General features: G+C 35.2%; 1 protein-coding gene across 5 annotated transcripts in view; it reads right to left on the bottom strand.

Moving 5' to 3' along the window:
* The window catches only part of RAB3GAP1 (RAB3 GTPase activating protein catalytic subunit 1), a 114,942-nt gene that overhangs the window by 85,955 nt on the left and 5,479 nt on the right, over positions 1-23,508 (bottom strand). For 3 of the 5 annotated variants that reach the window (XM_045479597.1, XM_045479598.1, XM_045479600.1), the window contains 2 exons: positions 6,726-6,858; positions 2,711-2,789 (listed from right to left, as the gene is read on the bottom strand). In XM_045479597.1, the coding sequence (XP_045335553.1) occupies positions 2,711-2,789; positions 6,726-6,858 (212 nt within the window). Of the gene's footprint in view, positions 1-2,710; positions 2,790-6,725; positions 6,859-14,577; positions 14,634-23,508 lie in introns of all 5 variants that reach the window. The other 2 variants (XM_045479602.1, XM_045479601.1) reach the window with 1 other exon arrangement.

Raw genomic sequence — 23,508 nt, 5'->3', positions numbered from 1 at the left:
TGTTCACAAATATTTATAACAGCTCTATTCTAAATGCCTAAACCTAGAGGTGCCTGGGTGGCTCAAACATCTGACTCTTGATTTCAGCTCAGGTCATGATCTCACAGTTCGTGAGATCGGGCCCCACACTGGGATCTGTGCTGACAGCACAAAGCTTGCTTGAGATTCTCTCTCTCCCTCTCTCTCTCTGCCCCTCCCCTGCTCACAAACTCTCTCTCTCTCTCTCTCTCTCTCTCAAAAATAAACTTTAAAAATAATAAATATAAATGCCCAAACCTAAAAACAACCCTAATGTCATTCAAGGAGTGAATGAATAAACAAACCAGTATATATCCAGACAACAGAATACTGCTCAGCAATAAAAAGGAACAAACTATTGATACAGAATTACTTCAAAGGATCTCAAAAGCATTATGTTGAGTAAAAGAAACTAGTCTCAAATAGTTACTACATAATTCCATCTCTATGACATTCTTAAAAGGAAAAAACTATCAAAACTAAAAATATATCAGTGATTGCAGGAAATTATAATGGACAAGAAGAGTTTTTTGGGAAGTTACAGAACTGTTCTATATTCTGATTGTGGCGGTAGTTTTAAGAAACCTATACATAGGAACATGTGTGTGACAGGGTTGGTTAAGCATCTAACTTAGTTTGGGCTCAGGTCATGATCTCATAGTTCATGAGATCAAGCCCCATGTCAGGCTCTGTGCTGACACTGCCCTGTCTCTCTCTCTGTCTCTCTGCCCCTTCCCTGCTTGTGCTGTACCTATCTCTCTCAAAATAAATAAATACACATTTAAAACAAACAAAACCCTATATATATGTGTTGAAGTTCAATGAACTATTCATCAAAAAAAAGTTAATTTAACTATATACTAATTTTAACTAAAATTTTTTTAAAGTAAATGTAAAGGTTAAAAAAACTAACAAGAGATTTTCATTAATATATAAAAAGAAATAGATCACTAACATGTACTGCATTAATACATAGAAAGGTTTCACTCACTCATTCAATAATTATTTTTAAACTATAAACTATGTGTCAAACACAATTTTAGGAAATAAATATTAAACAGTTGATCAGAATGAATATATTTTGCCTATGGAATGGACATGACTTGGGGGGGACCAGTTGTCAAACTGTATGGGTCATACAGTGCTCCCTCAAAATACATGTCTATCTAGAAGCAAAAAAAAAAAAAAAGGTTGAACAGAGATTTTATAACAGCATTCAAATTTTGATAAACACATTATGTACCACTATCTTACTAAATCATCACAATTATTCTTAAAGGTACATATTATTTATTACTCTGTCTTTACAAACATAGAAACCAACTCAGAAAAATTGCCCAAAACTGAAAATAAGTACTTGAGCTAGAAATTCAACGTAAGTATGTCTAATTCACTGTCTGCCCAAACAGTAGGTGTTCAATTAATGGTAAATGAGGTGAATGAGTGAGTACATGCAAAATCATGTTCTATGACACCATGCTGCCTTCTGGTCTTTTGCCATTTTAAATGTATATATTCACATTTTAAAAGATCCGAAGAGAATCTGGATTGATTACATTAAATGGCAATTTATTAAATTCCTCTTATACTTGTTTAAATTCAGTTTTTAAAAGTTCACACTAAAATGAAAGGCATATTTATGAAACAATATCCAATTTATTTGCATTTGCAATTAGTTTTCTTTTTTTTTTAAGCAAGTTACATAGTCTACTTGCTATAGTAATCACACTGAAATGAAGAAAAAAAGAAGCAAAGAAATTATCATTTTCCCCTTTATTGAAATTCTTCAATAAAAAATCAAGGGACCAACTCATGCCAACAGACAAACATAAAACCAGTATATAAATGTATTTTACCTAGGTGTCCTTTCTTGACCATACACTCATACTTGAGACATTTTGGTAGTGGTATGCTTCAATACCACCCCTACCAAAATGAGATAAAGACCTTTTAAGTGTGATGTACCTCTTATATTAATCCATCACATTTATAATTTAGATATGATGAGTTATGATGTTATCATGTAACTGAGATCAACATTTTATTTCAATTTAATTTCCAACAATACACATTAAGTTTTCTACAGTAAGTAAATGTTTCATGCTAGTCATCAGAATTATAGTTAGGCTCTACCCTAGATAATGAAACAAACTACAGAAAAGAATAAACAGCAGGCCTGTGACTACTATCCTTAGAATGGCCTGCTTGCAAGGCTGACCTTTGGCAGGCACCTAGGAATTTGGATTTGGAGAAGGTTCTCAAAAAACTCTTCAATAAGAGTTACTGTGCTTAAACTACACAATGTGGTTTATGTTGAACACCAGCTTTTCTTCTGGGAATCTGAAATTTTGTTATGTACTGGTCAGAAGGTGCCAGCCCCCAAATACAAACCCTGAGAGCTGAGCCGCTAACAACCTTCGTTGGTAGATGTTTCATATGTGTTATTACAACTTATTGTTAAGGGAATTTAAGTATATCCTGAGTAACTCCATTAGGAAAGGATTCAAACACTTCCTCCAACTTTGCCTCAGGCACCTTTTCTCTAGATTGATATTGTTAGCATAATAAATCATAGTAAGTGTAACCTCGGGCTGAGTTCTATTCATCCTCCTGACAAATCACTGAACCTGGGGGAGGTCTTGGGGTCTCCCAACACACATACAAAAGTTACCTGAGTAAAATGTATACCTACCATCTTACCAGGCAATGTGCTCTCGGAGGAAAGTCATTATTCATACACAACAAATCTTGCATAGACTGTGGAATAACATCTACAAAAACATTTCATAATGAAAAAATTAGTATGTTCATTCTAAGGCAAAATTTTGTAACATGATTTAAAAAAACCATATTACGTAATACGTCTTGCTAGTCCATATAGTTATGCAATTGCTTAAAGATTTATATCTAGGGCTATCTCTAAGATTTGGGGTGAAAAAGATGTCCTTCTCATGGGGGCCTGGGTGGCTCAGTTGGTCAAGCATCCGACTTCAGCTCAGGTCATGATCTCATGAGTTTGAGCCCTGCATTGGATTCTGCTGATAGCTCAGAGCCTGGAGCCTGCTTTGATTTCTGTGTCTCCCTCTCTCTCTCTGACCTTCCCTGACTCGCGCTCTGTTTCTCCTCTAAAAAATGAATAAACATTAAAAAAAAAAACATATATAATAAAGATGTCTCTCTCTCAATGTCTTTTATTTCTAAAAAGCCAGCTTCTAAGTATTGTTCCCATGTTTATAATATTTTCCTTTCTTCTATGTCATGACTCAAACAGTTCCTCAGCCTTACTAGAAAGCCATGTTTTATCTCTTCTTCTTGGTCTGCCCTTGTCTCTACTTTTCTTCAAAACCACTTACAGTCCTGTCACTTCCTTACCACCTCCTATGGCCAGCCTTTGCTGACCTCTGGCCATCTTAAGTGTTCTTATAAAACCATTAACTAGGTTCCCACTTATAACCCATGTATCTTTAAGCACTTGTAATTTATAATAAGATACTGACGTATGTCATCCTTATTTATTTATAAATGCATAATAAACTCAAAGCATAAAAAATATTTATAACATTTCCTTTGTTGTATAGTCATAATTCCTTAGCAAATTTATGTTTAATTACCTTTTAAAAAAGAGTATATAGAACACTAATGACTTGATGCTTTAACTAAAGCCAACAAACAACTCCAACAAAATAAACTATCAGTGCTCAAATCTTCTGACCTCTGGTAATACAGTTTTAAATGTGTATCTCCAAATTAAATGAATTGATGGTTTACTTGTAACTTCTACCACTAGGTACAGCTTCAATCACAACCAAATTCAAACTGCATCATACATATATACATATGTACATATACATACATACAACAATAATGACTTAACTAAAATCCATTCATCTTCTCTCAGACCACAGTTCATCCTAGAAACACTGATTCTGAGGCTCCTGGGTATCTCAATCGGTTGATTTCGGCTCAGGTCATGATCTCATGGGTTGTGAGACCGAGTCCCATGTTGGGGTCTGCACTGACAGCATGGAGCCTACTTGGGATTTTCTCTCTCCCTTTCTCTCTACCCTTCCCCATCCCACACTCTCTCTCTGTTCCTCTCTCTCAAAACAAATAAACATTAAAAAAAAAAAAAAAACACTGATTCTAAGCCTCCTTATTTTAACAGCTTCTTCTTGATGTTCCTCAAATTAATAGCACTTAAGATTTCTCTCCCTTTAACAGTTTGCTTCATTAATGAGCAAAATGTTGGAACTGGAACTTTCTGGACTATTATCAGACTTCCCACCAGCTGCATATATTTCCCTCTTCCCCTTCCTCCTCAAGTATACTTATTCATATTCTGGTTTAATTATTTTACTGTATAAATTGTCTTAATTATGTGTATATATAGTCAGTGTGATCTGCCCTAGTTTACAAATCTGAATGCAGATGCTATCTGCTTGTTTTGTTTCTAAGAATGCCAATAATAAAGGTAATATAATTTTATTCCTATACAAGAAAAGGCACAAATATTTCAGGCCTATACTTACAAATAATATCTGTATTGACCAGAAAAACTTTTTTTTCTTATTTTTTCAGTTGAAGTATAATTGACATATAACATTATCTTAGTTTCATGTGTATGACATAACAACTTGATAACTGTATACACTGCAAAACGATCATCATAAATCTAGTCAACATCTGTCACCAGTTAAAAAACATTTTCTCGTCAAAGAATTTTTAAGATTTACTCTCTGAGTAACTTTCAAATACGCAATACAGTACTATTAACTATAGTTGCCATGCTATACATTAATTACATTCCTAGGACTTACTTATAACCACGAGTGTACCTTTTGACCCTCTTCATCCATATTGCCCACCCCCCACCCCACCCCCCCCCCCGCAACCTCCATCTCTGGGAACCACCAATCTGTTCTCTTTAACTATGAGGCTGGTGAGTTTTGTTTTTGTTCTTTTTTTTTGTTTTTTAGATTTTACATATAAAAGAGATCATATAATAAATGTCTTTCTCTGTCTGACTTATTTCACTTAGCATGATGCCTTCAATTGCCCTGAGAAATTTAAACACACATTCTGTGTATTTATTTTTTGAGTGAGTTAAGAAGGGCATCTGACTGAAAACTGCAAAATTAATACTGTTTTAACACCTTGCTCATTATTATATACCACTCTATCTCAGGACAGAAATTTTGGATGATTTGACCTATGAACTACAAGCACCATTTACGGAGATTTGAGCAATGTGACCTATTACCAACCATAAGCACTATTTACTGAGTACCTAGCACGGGTGAGGTTCTGATATAGGTGCTCATATACACTATCTCATTAAACCTTCCCATTAATCTGCTGGGTGGTATTACTTTGCTTTTCAAGTGAGATAATTCAGACTTGGAAAGGTCAAGTAACTAGTAAGAAGAAAAGCCAGAATTTTAATCCACTTGATCTGACAAATTATGGGGCATATCCAAAACACTATCCTGACAAATGAGTAATTTTATTTTATTTTTTTAACATTTATTTATTTTTGAGAGAGACAGAGACAGAATGCGAGTGGGTTGGGGCAGACAGAGAGGGAGGCACAGAATCCGAAGCAGGCTCCAGGCTTCAAGCTGTAAGCACAGAGCCTGACATGGGGCTCAAACTCACGACCTGTGAGAACATGACCTGAGCCGAAGTCGGGCGCTCAACCAACTGAGCCACCCAGGTGCCCCAGAGTAATTTTATTCTTAAATCCTTCAAATCCAGGTTTAATTCTCCATTACACCTTCTCTGATCTCTCTCAATTAGACCTGACCACATCTCCTCTAAACTTCAGCAGAAGTTTAAAGAACTTTATCTGTGCTCTGGGACTGAACTTACCACTTTCTACCTCCTACTGCTGTGACTTATTTATAAACCTCATCTCCCCTACTGGAACGTAAATTTCTTATAACTGTGGATTCAACTGAGCTTAGCAAAGTACCTAGAACATGTTAGGCACTCAATAAATATTTGCTAATCTAATTAACTTTGAAATGACTGATGCTATAAAAATTCCTCTAAAAAGATCATACTCTGAAAATAAAACAAAAAAGATCATACTCTGTTTCAGATGTGGTGAAACAACTCTGCATAGGTAAAACATCTCCAGAGATACTACTTTATATATATATATATATATTTAAGTTTATATATTTATCTTGAATGAGAGAGAGAGAAGGGGAGGGGCAGAAAGAGAGGGAGAGAGAATCACAAGCAGGCTCTGCACTGCCAGTGCAGAGCCCCATGCAGGGCTTGAACCCACAAACCGTGAGATCATAACCTGAGCTGAAATCCAGAGTCATATGCTTAACCAAATGAGCCACCCAGGCACCCACAGAGGACAGTACTTAATGAAGAGAACTAAATTCATAATTCAAAATTATAATCACTCTTATAGTCATTAGTTTAAAAATAACTAGTAACACAGGGCACCTGGGTGGCTCAGTTGGGTTAAATGCCTGACTCCTGATTTGGGGGCAGGTCATAATCTCATGGTTCATGGGATCAAGCACTACATTGGGCTCTGCAATGACAGCACAGAGCTTTCTTGGGATTCTCTCTCTCCCCCTCTCTCTGCCCCACCCCTACACGCTCACACTCTCTCTCTCTTAAAACAAACAAACATTAATAAAACAAACTAAAATAAAATAAAATAAAGATATTTAGTAACAACTTACCTTCCAATACTTCATCCTTTCCTTCTTTGTCAGTGGAGTCTTGTACAAGATAATGATGAGTGACTGAGAACTTGAAATCAGCAAAGGAAATTTCATCTGATTTCTCTTCCCATGTGCCAGAAGTAAATACACCCTATATTTAACAATGGAAAAATACCCATTTTTAAAAAGAAAATTCCCTTAGAATATCAACTATCAAGTGACATGCAAAATTAAAATTCTGAAATAATTTTTGAGATAAATATATAAAATAATATACAGTAAATTCCATGCCTCTAACATACAAAAAAAAATCCTACCATTAGCAGAATCTGGTTACATTTAGCTAAAAATGATTAAATTTTATCAATTTTAAAATTTAGAAAAAATACAAGGCAATAAAATATACTTTTATTCTAAAAATCTCAAATCCAATAACATCACTATATAGTGCACCGCATTATTAGACATCAGAAATAGCTTAATAAAAAAGCAGTTTGTAGACTCAATTTAAGTGACATGACATTTGTAGCACTTATTTAACATGTTTTTGCAAGCATCTTTATCAAGCTTTGGTATTCAAATATTTTCATTTCAACTGCAACTCCTTGACTGGAAAACATTTTAATTAAAAGTCCCAAAGAGTCCCCTCACTTATGCAACATAATCATAAAAAAGAATTTTCCCCATGGGCCCTGAATCTCCCATAGTTATTCTTTCCACTGGAGAGGTATATAGTCATTACAACATAGCACCACTATGAGGCAGAAAATACCAACCCAGCAATTTGCCAACCACAGACAGTCCCAAATTAGATAATAAAATATGTAAGGAATGATTTTGTTCATCACTGAGTTTTTATAAAAAGTGTTTTCACAACCATACCTTATGTATAACACTCAAGTGTTTTATATTTGTTGCTGGCAAAGTATTCATAATTCTGAATTGAGTTAAATCGTATTTTAAATGTCTTAAAGGTATCTTATTATGTAAATATATTAAATAGCAATCTTTTTATATTAAGAGAAAAATCACTTGTATGATACATATCAGAAACTATACTTTTTATATGTTAAGTTTCTCTAAAGTGTGGTTAACCTGTATTAAATTAAGACATCTATGGCTGATACCAAAATTCTCAAACTGTAATAAGCATTATAATGATATACGTAAGAATATGGTGTACTATGAGGAACGCCCACTATAACGCAGCTAAGTCTAAACGCACAGACAAGGAAGAAGCCCAAGAAATGAGAGGTAAGCCTATTTGTTAAGCTTGCAAAAAAGGTGAAACATTCTTTTTAAATGATATAAAGAAACATTATCTGACCCTACTCTGGATTCTGGGTACCAATGGAGACCTTATGAACAGCCAGTTCAAGAAGGATTTGGTTGTATTCATTAAAGAGGAGGTATCTAGGTTCTGTCTCCCAAATAAACTTTTTAAGATAATTAGTTCAATTGAAAAACAACATTCTAACCTGCCTCCTTCATTTCCATTATGATACAGTCCTTTAATAACAAATTTCAGTATGGTATATATTTATGATTACACTCAGAAATGACAACTTTAGTCCAATATTAATCTAGTGATTCATCAAAAACAACCTCTGAGGGCCCCAATCAGACAATAAAAATAAATAAGCATGTAGACTAGAAGGAAATAAAACTGTCTGCATTCACAATGATCTGACATGTACCTAGAATAGTCAAAGCAACCTACAAACTACTAAAACTAACTGATGAGTTTATAAAGTTGTGGAATTCAAAATCAATATACAAAAACCATCTGTATTTTTTTAGGTAGGCTCCACGCTGGGCATGGAGCCCAACACAGAGCCTGAACTCATGACCCTGAGATCAAGACTTGAGCTGACATCAAGAGTTGGACACTTAACCAACTGAGCCACCCACGCACCCCAAAAACCATCTGTATTTTTTTGAAGTATATTTATGTATTTTGAGAGAGAGCAGGGAAGAGGCAGAGAAGAGGCAGGGGAGAGAATCCCAAGCAGGCTCTGTGCTGTCAGTGCAGAGCCTGACATGGGGCTTGATCCCACGAACCATGAGATCCACAACCTGAGCCCAAATCAAAAGTCAGACACTTAACAGACTGCATCTGTATTTTTATATACATGCAGTAAACACCTGGGAGATGAATTTTTTTTAAATACCACTCTTACAACATCAAAAACAAATCAATTCTCTAGGAATACACTTAATGAAAAATAGCAAGAACTCTACCTAAGAATGCTTCAAAACATTGATAAGAGGGATTAAAGACCTAAATAGAGCTAAATGTACATGGATTGGAAGACGCAACAGCAGTAAGATGTCATTCTCCTCAAAGAGATCTATATATTCAATATAATCCTAATCAAAATCCCAGCAGGTATTTTGTAGAAATTGACAAGCTGATTCTAAAAGTAATATGAAATCCAAAGGACCTAAAATACCTAAAATAATTTTGATGAAAAATATACCAGCTGATTTTAAGATTTACTTTGCTATAGTAATTAAGATGGTATAGTACTACCATAAAGACAAATAGATCAATAAAACTTAAGAGTCCAAAAATAGATTCCCATTTATACTTCATTTTACAACAGAGGAGCTACTGCAATTTAGTAGGGAAAGAATGATCTTTTCAACAAATGGCCCTGGAATAAAAAGATATTCTCATGGAGAAAAGCAGAGCTGTCTTTACAACATTGAGATAGGCAAAGATTCCTTTGACAGTACAATACACAAAAGGCATTTAACAATAAAATTAAAAATTAAGAAAATGAGGAGCACCCAAATATATAAAATAGTTAATAACAAACATAAAGGAACTAATCAATAATAATATAGTAATAGTAGGGGACTTTAACACCCCAGTGACATTAATGGAAATATCATCTAAACATAAAATCAACAAGAAAACAAGAGCATTGAATGACAATGGACCAGATGGATTTAACAGATATATTCAGGACATTCCATCCTAAAACAACAGAATACACCTTCTTTTTAAATGCACATGGAACATTCTCCAGAACGGATCACATATTAGGCCACAAAACAAGCCTCAACAAATTCAAAAAGACTGAAGTCATACCATGCATCTTTTCTAACAACACTATGAAACTAGGAGTCAACCACAAGAAAAAAAACTAGAAAGAGCACAAATACATGGAAGATAAATACATGCTACTAAACAATGAATGAGTCAACTAGGAAATGAAAGAAGAAATAAAAAACTACAAGGAAAAAGGAAAACACAATGTTCAAAACCTTTGGGACATACCAAAAGCTGTTCTAAGAGGGAAATTTAATCTAACAGGCTTACCTCAAGAAGAAAAATCTCAAATAAACAACATGACTTTACACAAAAAGGAGCTTTTATAAAAAGAATAAACAAAACCTAAAACCAGTAGAGGGAAGGAAATAATAAAGATTAGAGCAGAAATAAATGATACAGAAACCTAAACACACACACACACACACACACACACACACACACACACACACACACACTGGAACAGACCAGTGAAACCAGGAGCTCATTCTGTGAAACCAATCATTAAAAAAGAGAAAGGATTCAACGTTTATTTATTTTTGGGACAGAGAGAGACAGAGCATGAACGGGGGAGGGGCAGAGAGAGAGGGAGACACAGAATCGGAAACAGGCTCCAGGCTCTGAGCCATCAGCCCAGAGCCTGACGCGGGGCTCGAACTCACGGATCGCGAGATCGTGACCTGGCTGAAGTCGGACGCTTAACCGACTGCGCCACCCAGGCGCCCCAAAAAAGAGAAAGGATTCAAATAAATAAAGTCACAAATGAGAGAGGGGAAATAAAAAAAAAAAAAAAATCACAGAAATATAAACAATTTAAGTGAATATTTTGAAAAGCTATATGCCAACAAACTGGACAATCCAGAGGAAGTGGGTAAATTCCTAGAAACATATAAACTACCAAAACTGAAAATGGAAGAAATAAAAAATTTGCACAGACTGATAACCAGCAAAGAACCTGAATCAGTAATCAAAAAACTCCCAACAAACACAAGTCCAGGACCAGATAGCTTCATAGGCAAATTCTACCAAACATTTAATGAAGAGTTAATGCCTATTCTTCTCAAACTACTTCAAAACATAGAAAAGGAAGGGTGCCTGGGTGGCTCAGTTGGTTAAGTGTCCAACTTCAGCTCAGGTCATGATTTCACTGTTTGTGGGTTCAAGCCCTGCATGGGGCTCTGTGCTGACAGCTCAGAGCCTGGAGCCTGCTTCACATTCTGTGTCTCCCTCTCTTTCTGCCCCTCCCCCCGCTCACCCTCTGTCTCTCTCTCAAAAAATAAACGTTAAAAAAATGTTTTTTAAATATAGAAAAGGAAGGAAAATTTCATTCTATCAGGGCAGCATTATCCTGATACCAAACCCAGATAAAGACACCACAAAAGAAGAGAATTACATGGCAATATCCCTGAAGAACACAGATGCAAAATCCTCAATAAAAAAATACTAGTAAACTGAATCCAACAATACATTAAAAAAAAATCATTCAACACAACCCAGTAGGATTTATTCCCAGAATGCCAAGGTGGTTCAATATTAGCAAATCAATCAATATGATACATCATATCAATAAGAGAAAGGGTAAGTAACCAGGGGCCCCTGCCTGGATGGCTCAATGGGTTAAGCATGTGACTTTGGCTCAGGTCAGTACGTCACAGTCTGTGAGTTTGAGTCCCACATCAGGCGCTGTACTGACAGCTCAGAGCCTGGAGCCTGCTTTGGATTCTGTGTCTCCCTCTCTTTCTGCCCCTCCCCTGCTTGTGCTGTGTCTCTCTCAAAAATAAATAAACATCTTAAAATAAAAGTTTTTTATTTAACAAACTAAAAACTGTTTCTTCTATTGCCAAATGCAACACATTATTGAAAAGGACAAAAATACAGTAAAGCATTAAAAAACAGTGAATTTTTTTCCATTTCTTTTTTTGAGGAGGATAAAGCAATGGTTCTCAAGCTAATTACATTTTATAACCACTGAAGAGGCTTAAAAAATATACTGATAACTAGGTTCCACAATAGACCAATTAAATCAGAATCTCTGAGGTTGTAGCCTAGACACTAGAAGTTTTCAAATGTTCCAATATGTAGTCAACATAGGAAAACACTTGGTATAGAGCTAGAAATTAAAGCTTTCATCCACTGGTATAAGAAACCCTTTTGACCATACACAATATTAAAATACAAGCATTAAAAAATCATCTGTGCTGGCACAACTGGATATCTACATGCAAAAACAAAAAAAAAATGAAATTGGATCCTTTCCTTAGACTAGACATGAACAGTCAAAATGGACTGCATATCTAAATATAAGAGCAAAACTAAAGACACCATCAAGAAAGTGAAAAGAAAGCCCACAACAATACAGAAGAACAGGAGAAAATACTGGCAAATTATGAATCTCATAAGGGATTGGTAGCCAAAATGTATAAGCAACATTTACACTAAATAATACAAAGACAAATAATCCAATTTAAAAATGGGCAAAGGATCTGAATAGACATTTCCCTAAAGAAGATATACAAATAGCCAATAAGAACATGAGAAGGTGTTTAATATCAACAGCCATTAGGCAAATGCAAATCAAAATAACAATGAGATATCACTTCACATACACTAGGATGTCTATAATCAAAAAGATAACAAGTGTTGGTGAGGATGTAGAGAGATCAGGACAAATACAAATGTAAAATGATGCAGCACAATCAGGCAGCTCCTCAAAAGATTAAAAATGAAGTTACTATATGAACCAACAATTATATTCCTAGATATATACCCAGAAGAAATGATAACACACATCCACACAAAAACTTATACATGAAGGTTCATAGAAGCATTACTCATAATAGCCAAGAAGTAGAAATAATGCAAATGTCAGTCAACTGATAAATGGATAAATAAAATGTGATGAATCCTGACAACAAAACAGTATATAGCAATAAAAAGAAAAGAAGAAGTAATAAATGCTACAATATGGACCAAACTTGAAAGCTTTATGCTAAGTGAAAAAAATCCAACATGCCAAAGCCTACATATTGCATGATTCCATTTATACAAAATGTTCAGAACAGGCAAATCTAAAGAGATAGAAAGTTATTGCCTAAGGATAGGAAAAAACAATAAGTGACTGCTAAATGGTACAGGGTTTCTTTTGGGAGTGATGAAACTGTTCTTGAATTGATTGTGGTAGGGTGCCTGCGTGGCTTAGTCAGTTAAACATCTGACTTTAGCTCAGGTCATGATCTTGTGGTCCGTGAGTTCAAGACCCACATCGAGCTCTGTGCTGACAGCTCAGAGCGAGGAGCCTGCTTCGGATTCTGTGTCTCCCTCTCTCCCTGCCCTTCCCCCGCTCATGCTATCTCTCTCTCAAAAATAAACATCAAAAAAAATGTTTTAATTGGTTGTGGCTAACGGTTGTACAGCTCAGTCAACATACTAAAAACCACTGAATTATATATCTTAAATTGGTGAACTATACAGTATAGAAATTGCAACTCAATAAAAAATTTAGACTGAGAAGACTGTTTTTGAGTCGCAATATTTTACAACTATCTACTCTGTCTAAAAAACATTCCAGGCAGTTTCAAATGTGAATTCACAACAATCTTCTTTAAAAGATAAAGAAGATTATATGCCCCTCCCCTGCTCTTGCTCTGTCTCTCAAAAATGAATAAACGTTAAAAAATTTTTTTTAAGTAAAGAAGATTGGGGCACCTGGATGTCTCAAGTTGGTTAAGTATCTGACTTTGGTTCAGGTCATGATCTTGTGGTTCGTAAATGCAAGCCCTGCTTCGGGCTCTGTGCTGACAGCTCAGAGCCTGGAGCCTGCTTTGGATTCTGTGTCTCCCTCTCTCTCTGCCCCTCGCCTGCTGTCTCTTTCTCTCTCTCCAAAATAAATAAACATTAAAATACACACATACATAAAAAGAAGTTTTAAAAAAACTAAATGAACATTCATCCATTTCTGGAATAAGACAAACCAAATATTTCTCTAGCCACAAGCAACTCTAAAACCACATGCTTTTCAAGAAGTTTTCCTAAAACAAAACAAATATGCTAGTATGTTGGCAAAGTAGCAACAAATAAACACCTACTACAGCAGTTGCCCCTCACCACGGTTTCACTTCGAACAGTTTCAGATAACCACAGTCAACTTCCGTCCAGAAGCAGATGATCCTCCTTCTGACATATCATCAGAAAATCAATAGTAGACTAACGCTACATCACAACGCCTATCATTCACCTCACTTCATATCATGTAGGCATTTTATCATCTTACATCATCACAAGAAGAAAAAGGGTAAGCACAGTACAAAAAGATATTTTGAGAGAGACATTTACGTAACTTTTATTACAGTATATTGTTTTAATTATTATTTTATTATCAGTTGTTGTTAATCTCCTACTGTGCCTAATTCATTAATTGAACTATCACATGTATATACATGCAGGAAAAAAATATATAGGGTTCAGTACTATCCATGATGTCAGGCATCCATAGGGGTTTTTGGAACATATCCCCTACAGATGAGGGGTAACTACTGTACAACTCAATTCCAACAGATACCTGATGATTCCAAACAAAACCTCTAAAAGATAGCAAAAATGTAAAAGAACATATTTAATCTAGAAAGCTGACACTGCACTTTCCACGTATTTTGTATGTGATATGGTTTGTAATAGTAATGAACGTTTCATGGCAAAGTTTCCAGTGTATTTATTATACGTTCATGGATACTGGCCATGACAACACGAGATTAATAAAAAACTACATCTAATCACACACAAACACAGAAACCCAAAAAACAGTCATCTATATACCTTCCACTCTTCACAGGTAGCCTGGGTGGCCCTCAGACTGGATCAGGATCATCCCACTAAAAGCACAGAAGGAGAGGGGAATGATATTAAGGCTCAGTCCAGAAGCTCTTCTCCATGGAACTTTGACTTTAGTTCCAGAGGGTTATTAAAAACCCTAATAAAGGAAATTCGGAAACAAAGGGGAACTTGAGATCAGTCCCTCTTAAATTAATAAAGAGCCACAATTCATCCAGAGAACATTCAACTAGCTAAAAACTCCAACAGTAAGAGATCCTAGGGAAAGGGGATACAGTCAACTACAAGTTAATCATAACAAATACTCATCCTCAAGGTAAAAACCAGTAGGTTTAAGTAGACATAAGATACACTGGTGGACACAAATAAGTCTCCATTAGAGGCAATAAGTACTCTTGAGGGCCACCTCAGGCATTCAGCTGTAACAGGAGTTTGGGCCTACCTCCACAGCCCAAGCATTTTATCTCTTGATCTGACTTCATCTGTAGAGATAACCTTCTCATTTGTTCACACAGTATTTGTTTAATTAGTGGCACAGGTCCTATACCAAATTAAAGTTCAAAATGAAATTCATGATGTACACTGAAAATTTTACTTAACGCACTGAAAGAACTATGTGCTATAACTCAATGGCAAGCAAAAAATCTTTTTAAAGTATATAAAAGAAAAGACGATCTAGGAAATAATAGAACTGAAAATGTCTGAAGACACCTCTGATCTATCTCAGATTAAAGCTGAGCTTTTTCAGCCAGGTTTTATACTTTATTTCTCCCCAGCTGGATGCTAAATTTTTAACTTCTAGGAGCTCTAAGGAAACAATGAATTAATTTTATAGCAAAAAGTGTTAAGTAATTCCATGTGTTCATATTCTATTCTGCTTAAGCAAATAGCATTTTAAAGCCTCTGGTGCAGCAGTAGACTGAGATAGCACAATGCCACAAAAGGTTATGGTAAGCAACAGAACTAGATTTCCAGAGGTGCCTGAGGGGCTCAGTCGGTTAAGCACCGACTCTTGGTTTTAGAGTCTGTTCAGATCATGATCTCAGTGCATGATTTCATGCACTCTATCCTGTGCACAACTCACGGTTGCAGAATGATGGAGCTTTACTGGATTTAGGCAACAGAGGACAAACTTCAAAGATGACAGAGAAGTTCTAAAGTTAAGACATAAAGCCTGGAAGGGAAGAAGCCAAAAGGAGGTAAGCACTGAAATTTGTATATAAACTCTACCCCAAATTTTGGCTATCTGCTAAACCAGATATGAAGAGTGGAGACTCCACAGTAGAGTGACAAAGAAGAAAACTAAAAGAAAAGATTTCAGCTGCTGTTACCACTGAGAAGACAGTGGAATTTTAGTGTTGTCAAATGAATTGCTTGCTGAAACAAACAAAATACTCTTTAGAGGAATACAACAAAATCTAGTCTCTACATTTCATTCAAAATAATAAGCATAAAATTAAGAAATTGCTGGATATGTACACACACAAGACAAATTAAAAAAAAAAAATGTGACCTATATTCAAGAGAATAAAGTCAACAGAAACCAACCCCAAGAAGGCCTAGATGTTGCAATTGGCTTTATACTACCTATAATAAATATGCTCCAGGACTAAAGGAAAATATTTTCAAAACAAATTTAGAGGTAAGGAACCTCAAAGAATTGAAAATTATGAAAAAAAAAAACAAACAGAAACTCTAGACCTAAAAAGTACAATAAAGTGAAAAATACACTAAATGGGCTTAACAACAGAGACAGCAGAAGAAAGAGTAAATGAACTGAAAGATAAACCAAGAGAAATTATCTAGGAGAGAGAGGAAACAAAAAAAATGACAACAGCAGAACCCCAGAGACCTGTGGAACAATATTAAGAGTTCAAATATAAGCATAACTTAAGTCACTGAAAAAGAGTAGAGAATGTGGCAGAAAAGTATTTGAAGAAATAATGGCTAAAACTTCCCTAGTTTGGTGAAAAAAAAAGTTACATATCCAATATTAACAAACCTAAGCAAGAAAAATGCAAAGAAAATACACCTAAGCACATAATAATTAAATGGCCTAAACTGGAAAACTAAAGAAAAAAGCTTGAAACCAGTCAGTGAGAAAAATGCCAAAATATAATAAATATGAATGACACCGAACTTCTAACCAGAACTATTGAAAACAAGAAAATAGAACTACATCTTCTAAAAAAAATTTTTTTAATCTTTTATTTCTTTTTGAGGGAGAGATAGATACAGCACAAACAGGAGAGGGGCAGAGTGAGAGGGAGACAGAATCTGAAGAAGGCTCCAGACTCTTGAGCTGTCAGCACAGAGTCCAACACAGGGCTTGAACTCGTGAAATCAGGAGATCATGACCTGAGCCGAAGTCAGGTGCTCAACCAACTGAGCCACCCAGGCACCCCAGAACTACATGTTTAAAGAACTGGAATGAATGAATGAATGAATGAATGAATGAATGAAAGAAAAATAAATAAATAAATTACAAACCAGAATTCTTCAGCAAAACTATCCTTCAGAAACAATGTAAAATAAAAATATCTTCAAATAAAACAGAATTTGTAGAACCAAGAGTATGGCAATTCTTCAAAGATTTTAAAAAAGAAGTATCATATGATCCATCAATTCCACCTCTGGGTACCTACCCAAAAGAACTGAAAGCAGAGACTTGAAAAGATATTTGTACAGCCACATTCACAGCAGCATTATTATTTAATTCATAATACCCAAAACATGGATACATTATTCATAACAGTATTCATAATAACCAAAAAGTAGAAACAACCCAGTGTCCATCAACAGATGAATGAGTAGATTAACAAAATGTGGTATATACATACAATAGAATATGATTCAGTCTTAAAAAGAAAACTGTGACACATTACACAACATGGATAAACCTTGAAGACATTATACTAAGTGAAACAAGCCAGACAGAAAAGGACAAATACTGTATGATCCTGCTTATATGCAATACCTACAGTACTCAATTCATAGAAACAGAAACAGAATAGTGATTATCAGGGGCTTAGAGGAGGCGAGAGGAAGTTACTGTTTAAGGAGAATGAAGTTCACAGATTGTTGGTGATGAAAACTTCAACAATGTCAAAGTACTTAATGCCACTGAGTTTTACACCTAATGATAAATCCTATATATATTTTACCATAATAAAAAAAAATTAACACAATTTACCACATACAGAAAACAAAAAGAAAAAACCACATGATTATTTCAATAGATACAAAATAAGATTTCAATATATTAAACACTCATTCGTGATTAAAAAAAAAACCTTTCAGCAAACTAAGAATTTCCTCAAACTTATAAAGGACGCCTATGGAGAACCTATGATGTTCTTAATGCTGAAGCACTGAACATTTCCCCTCTACAATGGGAAGAAGGCAAGAATGTCCACTCTCAACAGCTCTATTCAACATGTTACTAAAATTCCTCATTAGGGGCACCTGGCTGGCTCAGTCAATAGAAACATGTGACTCTTGATCTCGGGGTCATGAATTCAAGGCCCAAACTGGGCACAGAGTTTACTTAAAAAAACAAAAAGATTGTCCTAATGATACTGTGCATAACTGCATAACTGACAGAGATTACTGGCTATTTTAGTAAATAAAAAAAAAAAAAAAAAAAAGACCTGGCTGGTGCAATAACAATAAAAACTAAAAGGTACATGGCACAAAAACAGATACTCAGATCAATGGAACAGAACAGAGAACCCAGAAATGGATCCACAAACATATGGCCAACTAATCTTTGACAAAGCAGGAAAGAATATCTAATGGAATAAAGAGTCTCTTCAGCAAGTGGTGCTGGGAAAATTGGACAGCGACATACAGAAAAATGAACCTGGACTACTTTCTTACACCATACACAAAAATAAACTCAAAATGGATAAAAGACCTAAATGTAAGACAGGAAGCCATCAAAATCCTCGAGGAGAAAACAGGCAAAAACCTCTTTGATCTTGGCAGCAGCAATTTCTTACTCAGCACATCTCCGGAGGCAAGGGAAACAAAAGCAAAACTGAACTATTGGGACCTCATCAAAATAAAAAGCTTCTGCACAGCAAAGGAAACAATCAGCAAAACTAAAAGGCAACTGACGGAATGGGAGAAGATATTTGCAGATGACATATCAGATAAAGGGTCAGAATCCAAAATCTATAAAGAAGTTATCAAACTCAATACCCAAAAAACAAATAATGGGCAAAAGACATGAATAGACACTTCTCCAAAGATATCCAGATGGCCAACCGACACACGAAAAAAATGTTCAACATCACTCATCATCAGGGAAATACAAATCAAAACCACAATGAGATGCCACCTCACACCTGTCAGAATGGCTTATATTAACAACTCAGGCAACAACAGATGTTGGCGAGGATGCGGAGAAAGAGGATCTCTTTCGCACTGCTGGTGGGAATGCAAACTGGTGCAGCCACTCTGGAAAATAGTATGGAGGTTCCTCAAAAAATTAAAAATAGAACTACCCTATGACCCAGCAATTGCACTACTAGGTATTTATCCAAGGGATACAGGTATGCTGTTTCCAAGGGGCACATGCACCCCAATGTTTATAGCAGCATTATCAACAACAGCCTAAGTATGGAAAGAGCCCAAATGTCCATCGATGGATGAATGGATAAAGATGATGTGGTATACGTATATACAATGGAGTATTACTCGGCAATCAGAAAGAATGAAATTTTGACATTCGCAACTATGTGGATGGAACTAGAGGGTATTATGCTAAGCGAAATTAGTCAGAGAAAGACAAATATCATATGACTTCACTCATATGATGACATTAAGACACAGAACAGATGAACACAAGGGAAGGGAAGCAAAAATAATATAAAAACAGGGAGGGTGACAAAACATAGGAGACTCTTAAATATGGAGAACAGAGTGTTACTGGAGGGGTTGAGGGACAGAGGATAGGCTAAATGGTTAAGGGACATTAAGGAATCTACTCCTGAAATCATTGTTGCACTATATACTAATTTGGATGTAAATTAAAAAAATAAAATTAAAAAAATTAAAAATATTAAATGCTTAGTGATGAAAAAAAAACCAATATTTCATTCTACATTAACAAAATAAAATTTAAAATAAAAAAAAACGAAAAGGTACAAAACCTGTAAAAAAAGAAAAATATCCCTAATTGCAGGCAAGGTGATTATGAATGTAGAAAATGCAAAAGAATTAACAATAAGATTATGAATCTTTAGCCAGGTCTCAAGATACAAAGTCAACACACAACCTATAAATATAGAGAACAAACAGAATGGTTGCCAGAGGGGAGGTGGGTTGGGGGCTGGGCAAAATGGGTGAAGAGGAGTGAGAGGCACTGGCTTTCAGTTATGGAATGAGTAAGTCATGGGGAAAAAAAGCACAGCATAAGAAAAATAGTTGATGATACTGTAATAGTGCTATATGGTGACAAATGATAGCTACACTTGTGAGCATCATAATGTAAAAAGTTGTCAAATCACTATGTTGTACACCTAAAACTAACATAACATTATGTGTTGGCTATACCCAAATAAAAAAAATTTTAAGTCAACACACAAAATGTTTTGTATGTCTACGTCCTAGCAACAAACAAATGAAAAATGAAACTAAAAAACAATTCCATTTACAACTACATACAACATAAAATACTTAATAATGTATTTTTAAAAAGATATGCAGGGCGCCTGGGTGGCTCAGTCCATTGAGTGTCCAACTCTTGATTTCAGCTCAAGTCATGATCTCATGGTTCATGGGATCAAGCCCTGCCTCGGGCTCTGTGCTGACAGCACAGAACCTGCTTGGGATCCTCTCTCTCTGCCCCTCCCCACCCCTCAAAAATAAACATTAAAAATAAAAAAAGATACATAAGACCTCCACCAAAAACCTTAAAACAGTGCTGAGAAAAATTAAAGACTTAAATAAATGGAAAGATGGGCCATGTTCAAGATTGTCAAAATGCCACTGCTCCCCAAAGTAGTCTAGAAATTGAACACAAATCCAATCAGTTCCAGCGTAATCATAATCCCTTTTACAGAAACTGTCAAGCTTACTCTAAAATTCATAATGGAAACATAACAGACCTAGAACAGAGAAAACAATATTGGGAAAACAATAAAAGCTAAAGAATTTACATTAACTTCAGGACTTACTGCAAAGCTATTCAGTAGTTCTCAACTGAGGGCAATGTTGCCTTTCGTGGGAACATGTGGCAATGTCTAGATGCATTTTTAGTTGCCATCCTTGGGAGAGTGCTAGACATCTAGAAGTTAGAGGCCAGGGATACTACTAAATATCCTGTACTACATGAGTCAGCCTGGTAACAATCTGGCCCAAAATTTTAATAATGCCAAGGTTGGGGAAACCCTAAACTACAGTATTCGAGACAATGTGGTACTGACATCAGGACAAATAGATTAATGAAACAAAATACAGATTGCAGAAGATGACTCCCTATGTCAACAGTCTAACAAAGGTGACAAAGCAATTTAATGGAGAAAAGTGTTTTCAACAGAGAGTTCTGGAAGAGGATATCCATACGTAAACACTGAACCATGATTCCTCACTTCAAACCATATACAAATATTAGTTCAAGATGGATCATAGGCCTAAAGTCTAAAATGATAAAGCCTGTAGAAGGAAACATTAAAAAAGTATCTTCATGACCTAGCAAAACTATCTGAGAAAACACTTAACAAGCAGAATACATAAAAGAACTAAAAGACTCCTGCAAATCAATAAAAACTCGTATGAATTTAAAACATGGATGGGGTGCCTGGGTGGCTCAGTCAGTTAAGCATCTGACTTTGGCTCGGGTCATGATCTCACAATACTTGAGTTTGAGCCGCACATCAGGCTCTGTGCTGACAGCTCAGAGCCTGGAGCCTGCTTTGGATTCTATGTCTCCAGCTCTCTCTGCCCCTCCCCCAATCACAATCTGTATCTCTCTCTCTCTCAAAAATAAAAATAAACATGGACAAAATTTTGAACAGACATTTCATAAAGACAAATGACTAATAAGCACATGAAAGATAGTCAATACTAATACTCATCAAAGAAATACAAATGAAAACCAGAATAAGAAATAAAAATTAATTCTACAAACTACATACCCACTAGAACTAAAATTTTTAAGAGTGGAAAACAAGCAACTAGTGAGAATGCAGTTACCCAAACTGATGTATGTATTGCTGGTAGGGGGATAAAATGGTACAAAAAGCTTCAGCAGTTTCTTTTAAAGTCAAGCGTATACCTATATTATGACCCAGTAATTTCACTCCTGGATATTTACCCAAGAGAAATAAAAACATACATCTCCAAAGGCCTCATGCAAGAATGTTCTGCTTTATTCATAATAGCCAGTATGTCTGTCAACAAGTGAAACAAACTGTAGTATATTCATACAACAGAGTATTACTCAGCAATAAAAAGAAAAAATGGTGATTCACGCAATATTCTACAATAATGTCAAAAAAATGTAAAAAGGTCAGGCACAACAAATATATACCATACGATGCCATATATATACAAAATTCAAGACAGGCAAAAGTAGTCTACAATTTAAAAGAAAAAAGAGAACAGCAGATGCCTGGGGGACATGAGTGAGAAGCATGGGAATTAACTGGAAAGGGTCACTAGAGACCTTTCTGGTGTGACAGCAACGTTCAGTATCTTGAGTGAGAAGTATTGTTACAAGGAAGTAAACGTTTGTCAAAATTAAGCAGTTTTGTGCAATATGTCGATTTTTATTTTTAAAACAAGTTAAAAAATCTAGTGGGGAGTAGGAGTTGATAGAGATACGACTGAAAGAAGAAAATGGCAGAACATTGTTGAAACTGAGTGATGGGCACATGGAGGTTAATCATACTATTTTTGTCTACTTTACAAGTGTTTGAAATTTTTTACAATTCAAGTTTTTTTTTTTAAAGTATCTTAATTCCCCATCAGTGGAGGAAGACAATTAATCACTATCCCACCCGTGAATTAAAATCTCTTTAAGCACAGTTTAAACTTTCTTTTATATACTGAACAACCCGTCCTTTACATTTTCTTTAATCTTATTCATCATAGTTAATAGCTCACCTTGCAATCTATTCATGTCTTCTCTATCTCATTTATTTACTACTATCTATAGGGAGAAAAGGGTTGAAGTGAGTTAACATTCCTTTAACCCCCACTACATGCCTGGCAGTATGCTACCCACTTTGAATATATTACCCAGTTTCTATCCCAAAACTGAATTCAACATCTAAAATTTTTATCTTATTTCTTTACTTATTTATTACTTCTCTCCCTCATCAGAATTTATGTTCAATGGCAACATGGATCTTGCCTTGTACTTGTATTTCTTCAGATCTGGCACACAGGAGATACTCAGTAAATACGTGCAGATCAAAGAATTAAGGAATATAACATCAGAGCTCACAAATACTCAATTTAGCTCTCTTTTTGGTGGTGCAAATCATTGCCCACTCCAGTTATATCTACCTTGTTTTGCCCTTAATTTTGTCATCTATATCAATTGTTGTTATATATTTGTTTCAAGTGGAATAGGATAATCTGTTTGAAAACTTCATTTTCCCTTTACTCAAAAAATGTAACCCTAAAAATATTTTAATGTATTTATATTCAGCATATCTTTCAATGCTATGTAATTTTTTTAATGATGTGTGATTTCTATATGCAGTGTTACTTTTTCTGCTCTTATTTATATGAAAAAAGAAAATGCTGATGCTCTGATAGTCTCAAATTCTGTTAACATCACCATAAGGCTTAAAAATACTCATGAATATTGAGAATTGAGAGTTCCTTACAGAGGGATAAATTGCAGTTAATAATAGACTTATAATAAAAATGATCATTTTTACTTCAAAAAAAAATTATCTA

This window comes from Leopardus geoffroyi, chromosome C1 (assembly GCF_018350155.1).
Source record: "Leopardus geoffroyi isolate Oge1 chromosome C1, O.geoffroyi_Oge1_pat1.0, whole genome shotgun sequence".
Taxonomy (NCBI): Eukaryota; Metazoa; Chordata; class Mammalia; order Carnivora; family Felidae; genus Leopardus; species Leopardus geoffroyi.
Note: the sequence above shows the minus strand (reverse complement) of the source record. Positions and strands in the feature narration are given on the sequence as shown.